Here is a 14224-nt window from a genome sequence, read left to right on the forward strand (position 1 = left end):
CCCACCGGGGCCACACCCCGCCGGTGCAACGCGCCTGCGCGCAACGCAACGGCGCTCGGGGCGGAGCCTCCGCGGAGACAGCCAATAGCAGCAGGCACGGCGGCGAGGAGGGGCGGGGCTAAGCTGTCCCCGGCGGGTGTGCCGCGCGATTGGCGTAAGCAGGGTGAGCCCGCCTCCAAACAGACCAATGAGAGAGCGGAGCGTTAGAGGGCGGGCCTCCTCGCGAGGCGACGGCTCCATTCTCCAATCAGCGCTCGGCCTCCCGGGTTCCATTGACCCAGGAGCCCGCCGCGCAGCGATTGGCACCTCCGCCCGCCAACCGCCGCGCGGGCCGCCCTGTGGACGGGCGAAGGAGGCGGTGAGCGACATCCGCCGGCCGCCAATGGAAGGAGCGGATTGGGCAAGGAGGGAGGCCGGACCAATGGCGGCGGGGCGCCGAGGAGCTGCCGACCAATGAGAGAGAGGAAGGCGGAGCGGCGCGGCCAATGGGGCGGAGGGGGCGGGGCCCGCCGGCCGCCGTTACCGTTTCGCGCAGGAGGAGGCGGCGGCGGCGGCGGGGCCGCCATCATGAGCTACTCAGGTGAGGGGCGGCGGCGCAAGATGGCGGCAGCGGCGGCCGGGACGCTGACCGGAGGCCGCCGCGGCCCCCGCCGGGGCTCGGGGCCGGTCGGGGGGCGGAGCGCGGCGATGGGAGCCTGCGGGCGGGCCCGGGAGGGGTGACGGGCGCCGCTGCCCCGTGCGAGGCCCCGGCCCCGGCCCCCCGCGAGGCCCCCCGCGGCCGGGAGGCGGCTCTGGCTCCGCTGCGGCCTCGCCTCCTCCGCTTCCCGCTCCCGCGGCCCGCTGCTGCCCGGGGGCTGGGGGCGCTTCCCGCCCCGCTGCCGGCGGGAGAAGCGAGCCAGGCTGTGCGGCCGACGACAGGCGGCTCTGCCTCTCAACCGAGCCTGACTGCGTTCCTTCTAATTACCGCCTGGCGGGAGCTCCTCGTCCTCGCGCGGGTTCTGCCCGTGGCTCTCCTCCTGGCCTCGTTTAGTGGCGATTTGGGGTTTTTTCCTCCTTTGCACGCCGAGGTTTGGATTCCCTTGCTGGCTGCCGGAGCGGCGTCTCGGCTCACCTGTGGAGCCCGGCGGGCGCGGGGAGCGATCTGCCGCCGCGTTCCCCGCCAGGCGTTCCGGCTGGCAGCGGCTCAGGCTGTAATTGGGGGAAAAATAAAAACAAATTAATAAATTACCTCATTTTCTCTGAGGAGGAGGAGGGATTCCCCCACCCCAAATTGTGGGCAAAATCACGAGAGCCCCGTGACATCGCTTTCCCACATAGATTGATACGAAGGGAAGCGATGCGCATACGTGCCCTGGCTAACGAGGCTGTCATTACTTTGAAAATTAATGCTGGGGTAACGATTTCTCAGCTGGGGAGGATGAGACGAGGGTGTCCTGGCCGGGATTTCTCCGGCCGACGGCTTTCCATCCCGGTGTCTCCATCTTCCAGCTGCAAGGGCAAAGTGCAACGACGCCGTCGGGAGAGCGTTTCGCCCCAAAGGGCGTCTGAATGTCAGTCCCGGGAGGCTGCCGGCTGCCGGGCGATGGGATTGAAACTTTCCCCGGCGTGTCCCGATCCTCGCTTTTTAGGTGTTAACCAGAGCGGAGTTATTCCGTGCGAGGCCACTCTCGCTTTCCCAAACGCTTCGCCTCCGCTCCCAAAACACTCCATCGCGGCAATTGTACCAGAAGCGCTGCTTGAAATTAAAACCGGGTTTTTTTGTGTGAAAGGAGCAAAAGATGCTGCTCTGGCGCAGACGTCCCGTTGCTGGGGTGACGTTAAGGTCTCATTTCCTCGGTATTTGGTGCGAGACTCGTGGATTTGGGGGACCTCGCTCAGTTTTGACGCTGGGTGACGAGAACCTCTTCGACCGCGAGTGCCGCGATAACGAGGAACTCGTCACTAATTGCTTTTTGCCCTTTTCTAGGTTATGGAGACTGGAACTCTGGGACAAACAGAGGCAAGTACACTAAAAACTGGAGTAACTCTCCGGGAGGTCGGTTCGTTACCTCCGTTCAGATCCGCTTCCTGAGCCCGAGGTCGGCGACGAACAGCCCCCATCCCCAGCACAGCGCAGACCCCGTGCAGCCCCCTGCTGTTCCACCTGCGCGATATTTCTCTTCTTTTTTTCAAAAAAAATTCACCTTGCAGCCAACAGAAAACTTTAGTGCTGTAACTGGTTGCAGAGGAAAACTGTTCTAGGCAGAATATTTGGGTTTTGGGTTCTTTTCCCCCAAAAAACCCTTTTTGCTACGGAAAACTTGAAGCCAGGGCAAGAGATGATGTAATCAAGGCTTGGAGAACTAGAAATTCTCTCCACTTACGCCAAATAAAAGGTGAAGAGGGAGAAAATCCTAAATTTTAAGCCTCAGCAGGCTCTGAATTGGCGTTGTGTGTTACTCCTACAGTTTTTTTCTGTTTCTAACAATCTTGGCATCTTTATCAAGAGGAGAAGCCTCTCTGTCGCTTTTGGGATAGAATGTGTGGGACACGCTAGGCTGAGCAGGTTGGACGCAGGAAGCTATGGGCTGTGGCCGCGTTTTGTGGGATTTGTACGAGCAAATTGTTCCCCGAAACCTTTGTGAGCTCCACGGTTCAAAGTTCATAAGAGACTTAAATAGAAATTTGAGCTTTTAAAAAATCCGGACTCGCTGTGGCCCCCCTGTCTTGGGGCATCTCAACTGGAACGAAAACGTTAGCGAAGCCGGCGCACCGGAGGTAAAGCCAGTTCTTTTCTTTCTGCCGTTCCAGGTTACGAGGGATACGGTTACGGCTATGGGTACGGCCAGGATAACTCGGGTAATTACGGATACGGCGGCATGGCTGCCTCCAACTCCTGGGAAATGGCCAATTCGGACATTGACATGAACCCCGACGGTTCGGGCGGCGGCAACGCCGACGCCGTCATCGCGAAAATGAACCAGCGCTTAGACATGGTGTCGCACATGGACACGGACGCGATGCAGGGAGGACACTACGGATCTGGCGGAGACAGGTGAGGAGGCGCGGTAACGATCTGCTGCTCGTTGAGGTGCGGTTGCTGCTCCATTTGTTCCTCGCTGCTCCTGTTGTTGCCTTTTTCCAGCGTCGTGACCCGAGCGAGGGTCCAGAGCTGGCTCAGCCATCCTCCGCTCACCTGCTGCAACTGTAAAATAGGATTTTACGCTAAATTTTCATCCACGTCTTGCAAAAAAAAAATCAGAGTTTGGGACTTAAAGCGCAGCAATGGCAGCAGTGACTAAAACGTAGAGTTCCACAGTGAAATAGTTATTGTAAGGAACCGTTCCTGTTCCTCGTTCTCATGAGCCGATCTACTTGTAGAGCGGTGCTAGAGAAAAGAAGGCGCTGTTCCGCACTTAATCTGAGTTTCAGTCCCTAATTCTGATTAACAGCTGGACCTCTGCAGCTGCAGCCAGGGTTCTGTAGCCAGTGTCGCAGCAGCTGCTCAGCTCTGCGACGCGGTCGCCTCCTCGCTGATCTTTATTATCATTTGGGTCCTAATAAACAGGATTCTTTCCGCTATTTGTGCACAGACGCGGTGAGTTTTGAGCCAGGACCTGGTATTTCTGCAGGGCGAGTACTCGCTGCAGGGTTTTAATGCCTGAAATAACGCCCACGAAAGGCTACAGCGGTGCTGTCACATCAAATCGGGTTCTTGTGGTCGCGTGCTCGGTTTAACCGCGCTGGAAGGGGTTTGCCAAATCATTCCCTGGCTTCTCGTCCCTTCACACGTCGTTTTGGGTTTCTGACCTTCGCTCTCGTGCGCCGGCGGTCGGCTGCTCGCAGACACGCTCCTGCCCGCGCCGCCTTTCCACCGATCCGGCGCCGGTTGGGACAGGCTTTATTAGAAACCTAAAAATTTCCCGCTCTGTGCGGGAAAAGGGGAGGTAAGAGGTCGAGAAATCACTTGGAGAACGTCGGCTCCGGGCTGTAACGGAGCGGAAAAGGAGCTGCTCGCCCTCCAGCTGCTCCGGCGTACGCGTAACCGGACACTGGCAGCTCCTCCACCGGTGCGTGACCCGATTTTGTAGCTCCCAAATCTCTCTTGTATCAGCAGGGTGACTTTCTTCCGACCTTGGAGCCGGGATAACGTCTTTCCCCCCGCTGCCGATTCCCGTCTCCGTGCTCTCCAGGCCTCGCTGGAAAGCGTAGCGGCGGGAGGGTCGCGCTTTGACGAGGCTCGTTAGCTCAGCGTCACGATCTTTTCTCGAGCGCCGGGTTTCCTCCTCGCCCGCCTTGTCGCTCGAAGCGTTGCCGGCGAAGCGCGCAAAGCCTTCGGTTCCAGTGGGAAGCGTGTGCCGCGCTTCAGTGTTGCGGAATAGAAAGTTTAAAATCCTCCGGCACCTCATTTCTAGGAGATAAAAAATGGATTTTAAATCAGCTGGGACATGTGCTGGCTTCCCAGCTGGGGAAGTTCGTTAACGGACGCGTTGCGTACGGGGAGCGAGGAGGGTCTGGAAGAGGTCTGTGGTGGTGCCGAGGCGTTCCCTGAGCAGCCGAGGAGGAAATCTCGCTGTTGCCGGAAGGGTTTCCGGGGAAGGTGGAACCGGCTGTGCAGGCGTGCAGCTCTTGGTTCGCTTCGGCCGCTCCTGACGCTCGTTTCGAAGCAGATCTTTGGGGACGCGGACAAAGTGATAACCTGGCGAAGGAACCTTTGCTCAGTCTGATCACTTTTTTGTTCTTTTAAAACATTTTGGTGATTCTAGAAGGAACGGGTGGTTCGAGCGGCTCCCCGGAGTCAGGGCTTTCCCGTGTCTCGAGGTTCCTCCGCCGCTGGAAGTGAAACCTTTTGAAGCTGTGTCACCAGCTCCTGCTGGTCCGTGTCCTGTCCCGCCACGCAGTGAGACTCGTCCCACGTTGAGCGAAATGTCTGGCTATTGAAAAAAATAAACCTAAAAATCGTCTCAAAGGGCGTGGTTTGCTCAGCCTCTGCCGCCGTTTCTCAGCGGCGTCTCGCCGACGCGTCTCTTGCAGGTACGACTCGTACGAATCCTACGACTCGAGGTCCTCGATGAACGACCGCGACATGTACCGCTCCGGCTACGACTACAACGAATCCGAACACGACAACGATAACGCCTATGAGGGTCACTACGACAACTTCTACGGAAACCGCCGGGATCAGTATCAGAGCCGAGCACGGGACAACTTTGGTCAGCGGGGTCAGAATTGGGGGAGAGACGGACGCAATAACAGACCCATGTCCTCCTATCCCGGGCGCATGGGCGGACAGTGGAACGAGCCGCCGCAGTCGATGGGATCGCGAGGTCCCCACGGCTCCTCCCGGCTTCCTTCCCTCTTCTCCCACAACATTATCCCAGAGCTCGGCATGTTCCAGGGAATGCGAGGCTTCTCGGGAAACATGCGCTACGGAGGAGGAATGATGAAACAACGAATGAGGAGAAACTGGAAAATGTGGGACTCGGATTTTAAAGTAAGTATTTGTGCGCTGTCCTCCGACCCGGTCGGCTCGGGTCGAGGCTTATTTCCCAGAGACGCGTGCGTCCTGCTGCCACGCGCTCCGGAATACGCTCTGGGAAGCGATGATATCCGCTTCTGCGCGTTACTGGCTTTGTGGCCTGTTTTCTCCTAAGCAGACGGAAGCGGCTGCGCTCAGCTGCGCAGCAGGAGGATGGTGGGATGCTTTAACATTAAAATGTGGGATGTTTTAATCCAAAAAGCTTTTGTTTTCTGAAGGTAGGAGAATCTTGCAGCCCTCGACAGGTTAATCCCCTGTATTAGGGGATAGAGGTGTGGTGGGTTATGCTATTCCTGATCAACTCTGCCCGTCAGAAACGTAACGCGGGAAGCTTTACTTGCTAAAAATGCTCGTATTGCCGGCACTGACCTTTCTCTTCTCTTGCAGCCCCAGAAAAAGAAAATCAAAAAAGATCTCACCGCGAAGAAGCGGAAGCAAACCAACAGCTCCGATGAACCCGACAGCAAGGCGGCGAAGACGGACGGCTCCGATAACTCCGACTCTGACAACGGTAAGGGCAGAGCGGCTTGGCGGCGAGCTCCGCAGCCGTGTAAAGCCGCCGCTGTCTTTATTTTCGGCAGAGCCGTCGTGCTTTACCGCGCGTTGACGCGAGGGCAATCTGTTGGTGTAGATCTGGGTTATTTCTCTTTACGCTGTGTTGTTTCTTTCAGAGGAGGGAACGGAAGGAGAATCGGGAGAAAAAGAGGAGAAAGAGGGCTCCAGAGGGGTAAGTAACTCCTGAAAAGAGCTTTATCGCAATTAAAAGCTGTAGTTCTGTTTGGCGGCGCTGGGGAGGGCAGATCCCTGGACCCTCGCGTTATTCCCAAAGCCAGTTGGGGGGCAGAGGCTCGGACAAGCGGTGGGGAGAGGACGGAAGTGAAACACTCCCTTGAGCACGCGCGTGGGTGTTCCTGGGGCTTACCAGCTCCGCCCGCCGACCGCAGCGTCACCGCCAGACGCTTTATGGCGTCAGAACGCCGCAAAATGCCCGTGCGCAAAGAACTTTAAGTAAGGAAAACCCAAAATTCAATTCCCTGCGACGTGGAGAATCCCAAAGCGTGGGATTCCGTTGCCTCGCTCCAGATGGGGACTGAACGCGCCCCTCCGCTGGCACGCTTCTGAGTGGAGCGAGATCGCTCGGATATGAGAGCCGCCGGCGCTGTAGGAGCCTCTCCCGCCGAGCGGAATTCCCTGCGCTAAGGGAGCGTGGAACGGCCTGATCCGGTGGAGGTGCCGCTGCTCCGCGCAGTGCTCTGAGTGCTTGGGGAGGGTCAGAGAGGCAGCGTGGCTGGGGAAGGTGTCAAACCAGCCTCCAGACGTTTGTTTTCTCTGGATTTAACTTCCTGATGTTGCGTTTTCAGGAGGGGGAAGATGAAGAAGGAAAGGATTCAGAGAAAGGTGAGTTGGTGCGCACGACGGCTCGTTTGCGCTCCAAAGCTCCGCACGGATCATAACCCCCTTCCAGTCGAGGGCTCCGACGTGGCCGGAAGAGGGGTTCCTAATGAGATCTGATGGATTTAATCAGCCTCCTCCGGTTCTTAGGGTCCGTTGGCTCCGTTTCCCTTGTGGTTTCGCTGTCCCTTCTGGTTCGTTGCGTCTCGGTGACCTGAGCGAAACCTCTGCGCCTCCTCGCCAAAGGGCGACTTGGCTCCTGTCCCCGGGTCCCCTGGGGACACCGAGCTGGCGCTGCGGGATCTCGGAGGCGGGGCGCTGTGAGCGAGAGCAGGCGAGGCTCTCCCGGGATTCTGTCGCTGTCAGCCAGCGCAGAGAAACCGGGGAGCCCGTCCCAGGGTGGCGATTCGCTCGTTCTTCAGGGTGAGGGGACAGGGGAGCAGCCGAGCTGTAACGTCTGCGTTTAGTCAGGTGAATCCCGCCCTCTGTGTCCGCTCAGGGGTAAGGAAGTGCTGTAAAAGCCCTGCTAGGGAGGAGCTGGACCTTTGGTCAAGGTAGGTTGGTGAAGCTGCACAGCTGGGGCTTTGGGAGCCAGACTGAATTTCCCCTTGGGTCGTAGACTTGACTTCAGGGTAAGTTGTTACGGGCTGTGAAACGGGATGGAGCTTCCCGGCTTGGAGAAGCCGGTCGGAGAAGCACCGCGATCCCCCAAGGGAGCTTAGAGAAGCAGGAGGGCTGGAAAGCTTCCTGCTGCCCGTCCCGCCGGCGGGCAGCGTAAATTTGATCCTGGGGCGAGCCCGCACGTGTGCGAGGGCGGGCGGACAGCGAGGCGGCTTTTCTGTCCCAAAAAGAAGTGGTGTAAATTCGGCCCCCTTGCCCAAGCTTTGGCGCGTTGCTTTGAGGCTCGACAAATCGGAGCGGGTGGTACTTCAAAAAAAGAACCAAACCCGTAACTAATTAATGGCTTTACGAGGTTTTAAGTATTAGTAGCAAACTAATTAAAATAAAGGGCTGGAAAACCACATTAGAATCGTTCTGCCGTGGTTCTCCCTTCTGCCCCGCACCCACCAAACCTGTCCCAGCGCAGCTTTTTTTGGAAAAAAGCCCATTTGGGGTGGACAGCACCGTCGTATGAGCCAGACGTTTGTCCGCAGTTGCCGGGAGCGGCGCTCGACTCGGCGGTGTCGCTAGGCTGTCGGGCTGACGAATAACGTGTGCAGGGAAATTCTCTTTGATCGGGTGGTGCCCTCGAGTAGCGCCCTGAAATCCAACCTGCTTTAACCACCTAGGTGCTTTAACCATTCAGGAAGAGATCAGTCAAATCAAACGCAAACTGCAGGCGGGCAAGAAAACGCAAGACAGGCAAAAGAAGAGGCACCGGGATCGCATGGTGGAAAGGTAACATCTCCCATTTTATTTTATTTTATTTTATTTCATTTCATTTCATTTTATTAGGGATGTTGCTCCCTTCTCTGGGACTGTGGTACTCACAGCCGCGGTCCGTCCTTTTGTTCCGAGTGTTTTGTCTGTTCCCTGCAGAAGCTGCTTCGCTCTCCCGCCAGTCTCCTCGCCGTCTGCGCTCTAAAGAGAAATAGAAACGGGAAACCCTCTGGGAAACATCCCAGAAATGCTCAGAAGGCTGGGAGGCTTCCATGAGCTTATGCGCTGCCCCTTAAACAGAGCGAGGGAGCGGATCCGGTGAGAAAGAGCTGGAAGGGGTTGGGCTGAACATCGCTTCCCTTCGCCTCTCCACAGGATCCAGTTTGTTTGTTCGTTATGCAAATACCGGACCTTCTACGACGACGAGATGAACAGTCACCTGGAGAGCAAGTTCCATAAAGAGCACTTCAAGTTTGTTGGAACCAAGCTGCCCCAGCAAACAGCTGATTTCCTCCAGGTGAGCCGCCGGTTTTGTTTCTGTCCGCTAGACTTAAGGGGTTTGGGTCCTTTTATCATGATGATGATGATGACTATTATTATTATTTTGGTGATGCTGTAAAGCTCCTAAACTGCTCCTGTAAGTAACAGTGGTGGCAACTGTTAAAAAAAGTGGAGTGAAGTTGGGCTAAAGCATCAGAGGCGCCACTCCAGCTCTGCCTCGACTGCCCTCATCTTTCAAACAGGTCGCCTAACCTCTGGTCTTACTGGTTGCGCTGGCAGGAAATAAAACACTTGTCCACCCCAGATTTTAGCGGCCGGAGTGGGTGACAGCAGTGCTGAAAGGCAGTGTACCCGCAGGACAGCGCGCAGTGGCTTTATAGGATTTTTAGGATGAGCGCACTGGAGAGACGCACCTGGAAGTGAGGAGGGGGGAAGGAAAAAGGTTAATATCAAATATTCTGCCGTGCAGGAATACGTTGCCAATAAAACCAGGAAAACGGAGGAGCGCCGTAAAGCAATCGAAGACATCAACGCTGTTATTCAGCAGATTTACAGGGACCAGGATCTTACGCAAGGTGCGATGTGCTGCCCGTGTGCGTGCGCGAGAGCTTTGCCGCGTGCATTGGCTGCCTTGTCAGCTATAAATAGTGAAATAGTGAAAAAAACCAGGAAAATTGGAGGGGGGGAGCCTGCTGAAGAGTAAAACCTCCTGTAGGTTCAAGTGCGTGACCAATGATTAGCTGGCTGAAGAGATCTTTAGATCTTTTTCTTTTCTTTTTTTTTTTTTTTTTCCTTGCACCTCGTTGGTGTGGCACGCGGCCAGGCCGGTGTCTGGGCCAGCGGCGTTGCGTTCACCCGGCCGTGTGTAACGCTCGCTCCACTCGGCTCCGCTCCCCGGGAAGACTGGTTTGGTGGTGGGGAAAGGGCTGAAGAGACGTTCGTAACGCGGGCCAGAGTAAAATCTATGTCCCAGATCCTCGGATTACTTCCGCTTAACGCCGTTCCTCTCTTCCTTTTCAGATGTCGGCATGGAGCATTTCATTAAGAAGGTGGAGGCAGCTCACTGCGCTGCCTGCGACCTCTTCATCCCGATGCAGTACGGCATCATCCAGAAACACCTGAAGTCGCTCGACCACAACCACAACCGCCGGGTGAGTGGGCGCCCTGGCGCCTCGGGGGCGCTCGCGGGCGTCAGCTGCGATAAGAGGAGCGCGGATTTGGGTGGTTTGGGTTCCCCTGAAACCAGGGAGAACTTCTCTTCATCCTCTCAGCACTTCTCCCCACGATCTGCAGTTCACTTTCATGTTCTTGCATCCCTGGAAGTTTCTCACCACCAGCCTGCAGTTCACGTTCACTGTTCTTACGGCCCCAAAATCTTCCGCTTCGCCAAAGCTGGCGAGCAAGGTGGTGTGGGATGAAAGCACCCTCAGCAAACCCTCGTGCCAAGCTGAAGACGAGATCTCGCGTCTCCTCTCCCGTTTCTTGCAAAATAAACAGCTTCTGGATTTCCCCGCTTCCACGTAGGTGCAGGGTGACGCTGTTACAAGCTTTACCGTACCCCTGAGCAGCGAGGTGATGGCTGTCGCTCTTCCTTGATGTAAAATACATCTCCTGGCACGCGACCGCAAATCTTGACACAACGTCGAGCCGGCTGCGTTACCATCTGCGGCACTCGGCTGCTCAGCCGTCCTTCGCTCCCCGTGCTGCGGCGGAATCAAAACGCGCCCACGTTCACCTTCGGAGACTGAAAGATGAAAGGTTCCCGCTGGTGGAAGTGGGTGAAACGACCCACGTGGCTTTTCCTTGGCTGCCTGATACTCGCCGTTCTGAAGCACAGAATTCGGGAACGGGCAGAAAATTGCAGATTTCCTAAACATCGCTGTGTCATCACCTCCCCAGGCACCAAAGAGTGCTCCGTAGCCTCTCATGTCACTGAGCTGTGACTCTTTACTGGCCTCGTAAGGTAATGCAGAACAAAATCTAAGTCCTTTTTTTTTTTTTTTTTGTCCTCCTGTCCAGGCGATGATGGAGCAGTCCAAGAAATCGTCGCTCGTCGTTGCGAGGAGTATTCTCAACAACAAACTGATCAGTAAGAAGCTGGAGCGGTACCTGAAGGTAGGCATTTGCGGCGTGGTTCGGGGCAGGGTCGAGCCGGTAGCAACGCTGTCGGTGCTGTAGGAATTTTGCGGTGGCTGCCGTTGACTGCGGGTGCTTACCGGCTGAACTTGGAGGCGATTTGGGGAGGTTTTGAGAATATATGGGATTTTTGGTTGCTGGTCATTGAGTCTCTTCATCTGTCATCTCCTGCTGCACGTTACACCCAACCCCGAGCAAACAGGGTGAGCAGCTTAAACTTTGGCCGGAGACCTGACCGCCGCGCTGCCGTTGCTAATATTAGCGTTGATCTGAGTTCTCAAGGTGGCGTCTGCTTTCAGGAGCTGCTCGCTCAACCACTTTCGGCGCAAGCGTTACTCAAAGCTTCTTGGGAGGGTTTGGCTTGTAGCCGGTGTGAATTCCTCGAAGCAGCTCGAGATAAACTCGTGGCAGACAAATGTTTGTCTTTGCAGGGTGAGAATCCTTTCACGGATGACCCAGAAGAAAAGGAGGAGCATGAGGAAGGAGAAGGGGGAGCCAGTGGAACTGCAGAGGAAGGAACAGCAGAAGGAGCGGATGAAAACAAGGATGAGGAGGAAAATCCAGAAGAAGAAAACGCAGAGGAGGAAAATCTGGAAGAGGAAAACCCAGAAGAAGAAAATCCCGAGGAGGAAAATGTGGATGAGGAAAATAAGGATCCCGAAGATAATGTAGAAAAAGCTGAAAACGAGGAGGAACGAGAAGAAACGGGGACAGAGGCAGAAAGTGCGGCACAGCCACAAGCACAAACGGAGGCGGAGCCGGACGCAGAACACGCGGAGGAGCAAACTTCCCCGCCCGCAGAGGAATCCCTCCCGGAGGAAGAAGAGCAACAGCCGGTAGAAGGCGTGGAGGTGGAAGATGAGGAGGAGGAAGAAAGCGAGGAAGCTGCTGCAGCACAAGAGGACGAGGATGCGGAGTAAACTCTGGAGGGGAAGCTGATGTGTGAAAGACCTGACGTATTTTGGTTTTTTTAAAACATAACTGTATCTGTGAATTTCGTAGCACGTATTTTGAGTTCTCATTCTACTCAGTTCACGTAGGCAGTGGGAGCCTTCACCTGTAAAGTGATTTTTTGGAAAATAGAGGAATTTTTTTTTTTTTTTTTTTTTTTTTACCAGAAGTTCATTTTAGTAGCTAGGTTTTGTGCGGTCTCTGTTTGTAGATGGCTTTGTACTAGGAGAATTTCCTTTGGAGCATGTGTGCAAACCAGTGCTACTTCACGATCTGGCAAACAAAACTTCTTCTCATCCCCTCGAATGGAAACTTTTCTATATTTAACAAAATGTGGTTTGTCCCCTTAGCCTGTCTGTCTGGAAACATCCCAAATTCGGTTCCGGGGGTTTTAATTTTTGCAGCGTACGCCGTTAAGGTTCTGCGTAACTTCCACGTGACTGTAATATCCCCCCGATGTTTTATTCTTCCTTTTAACGCGGAGCGAAACGTAAGTGGTGTCAACGTTGTATTGTTTGTAAAATGCTTTCGTTTTCAAGGTGAATGTTTGGTGGGTGGAGATAAAAGGACGATCCTGAGGTTACCTGCGGCTCTGCCTTCATTTCTGGTGCCCTGGTGAAGCTTGCGAGAGGTCGGAGGCTTAGAACCGGTCTGCAAACCCTGCGTCTCCGTGCTCTGGTCCGTTATTCGGGCTCAGCTCGGCTTTCCTCTCTAGCACTGCAGAGGGAGCCGCCTCGCTCGCCTGCGTTAGCGGGAAACACGTCGTTGAAGCTGGCATCGGTTAATCGTCGCTTGGAGAACGGATTCTCCTTCCTGAAATAAGGAAATCAGTTCCACGACACCGCAGAGGTTATTCCTGCGACTGGGAGCTTTCCTGCCGGATGGGTTGATGGATTGGGACGCGCTTTGCCTTGAACCGTCGGCACAACACCAAATCCAGTCGTACAAACCTCCAGCTTGGTGTAAACTTTGTAGCAGAGATGTTTCCCCCCGCCACGGGCAGAAAGGGAGACTGAACCGTTAACGTGACGGCGAAGCGCTGGCCGACCTCAAACCCTTTCCTCCCGCGCGGGTCCCTGGTGGCAGCGACCGCCGGATGCCTCAGCCACGCCGGTGAAGTCCTCCACGCGTTACCGAGAGCAGGAGACGGATGAGAGGAGCTCTGTGACAGGAAACGTCTCACCTGCTCCGTGCCGGCTGGATTTATTCCCCACGAAAACACGGAGCTGAGGTCCTGAGCTGTTTATCCTGGCATCGCCCACTCCCCTTCCTGGTTGGTGAAGCCCTCTCCTGCAGACGGACGTCTCAGAGTAGTCCTGGGAGATTCTTTTCCAAACATAATTAATAGCCTGAGTTGCTAAATGACTCGTTGGCACTGTAATGAATTTGGCTCGTTTCCTCCTGCGTGGGTACGGCTTTATCCCAAGGTCGACCGTGGGAGTCACTGGGTGTCGAGGGAGCTGGCCGCTGCTTGCTTCCGCCTCTTCCGTGGGTTTTATCGGCCACCTCCCCGCGTCGGGGTGTTAGCCCATTACGCCTGATCTCTAGATCTCGCTTCGATGTGTGTTTGAGCTCGGAGACGCGTTAATTACCGGTGAGGGTCGTTAGCGTGTTGCGGGAACGAACAGGGTGCCTTGGAGGAGGCTCCTGGAGGACAATTTTTGACGGCTGTAAAAGACGAGGCGGGGGCAGGGTTAGAAAGCTCCCTCCGAAGCGGAATCTTCACAGGTTCTCGCTTCGAGGGGCGCTCGGCCGCCATCGTCTGTTCGGATGTAGCCTGTGCCAAGAAGGAGTCTGGGTTCTGTCGCCTCCTGTGACAGCTGCTGGTTTTTCCTCCTCGTTCGGCACAGCTTTGTGGTGATTTCCAGGTTTCCTCCCGGTTTTCCTCTCGGATCTAATTAGCTGGTCCCATCCTGGTGAAACCAGCTGGGCTCGGCTTTGTTGAAGTGTTAAGACCCGCGCTCTGCTTGTGTTCTGCGGTGTTTGAGGATCGATGTTTCGATCAGGGTGGATTTTCAGGAAGCATTTTAGGGAAATGCCTTTGAGTTAAGGTTTACTTAAGAAAATTGAGATTCTTTAATTGCAGTAGGCTGCCTGTAACCTTAAATATCGGGTACTGAAAGCGGCGAGGTCTCTGTCAGCCAAAACAGACCACACCCACCTTCCTCACGCCTTCCCCTCTCTGCCTTATTTCCTTCCTTTCCCCGCTAACACCGTTACCCTGGCTTGAGAAGTGGGTTTTGAGGAGAGGGACCGTCGACGGTGCAGGTTGTGTGTCAGATGCGCTGCTTCCCAGTTGGTATTTTTTGGGGAGAAGACTCTTCACCTCCTGGTCAGCAGGGACGG

General features: G+C 55.5%; 1 protein-coding gene across 3 annotated transcripts; it reads left to right on the top strand.

The window, feature by feature from the left end:
* The first annotated feature begins 482 nt into the window (after positions 1–482).
* Positions 483–12456, top strand: AKAP8L (A-kinase anchoring protein 8 like). Of its 3 annotated transcripts, none has more exons than XM_086769084.1 (13): positions 483–580; positions 1967–1999; positions 2791–3034; positions 5014–5473; positions 5906–6029; positions 6190–6245; positions 6880–6916; positions 8200–8308; positions 8666–8807; positions 9261–9366; positions 9812–9942; positions 10811–10906; positions 11359–12456. In XM_086769084.1, the coding sequence occupies exons 1-13, from the start codon at positions 568–570 to the stop codon at positions 11845–11847; spliced, it is 2040 nt and encodes a 679-aa protein (XP_086625210.1). In that variant the 5' UTR covers positions 483–567; the 3' UTR covers positions 11848–12456. The 3 variants fall into 3 exon arrangements, with proteins under 3 accessions (XP_086625210.1, XP_086625211.1, XP_086625209.1); XM_086769085.1 differs by having other exon boundaries at positions 552–580; positions 1967–2003; XM_086769083.1 differs by having other exon boundaries at positions 553–580; positions 1967–2035.
* The last annotated feature ends 1768 nt before the right edge of the window (positions 12457–14224 follow it).

The sequence above is a fragment of the Chlamydotis macqueenii genome, chromosome 30, assembly GCF_036417535.1.
Source record: "Chlamydotis macqueenii isolate bChlMac1 chromosome 30, bChlMac1.mat, whole genome shotgun sequence".
Lineage (NCBI taxonomy): Eukaryota > Metazoa > Chordata > Aves > Otidiformes > Otididae > Chlamydotis > Chlamydotis macqueenii.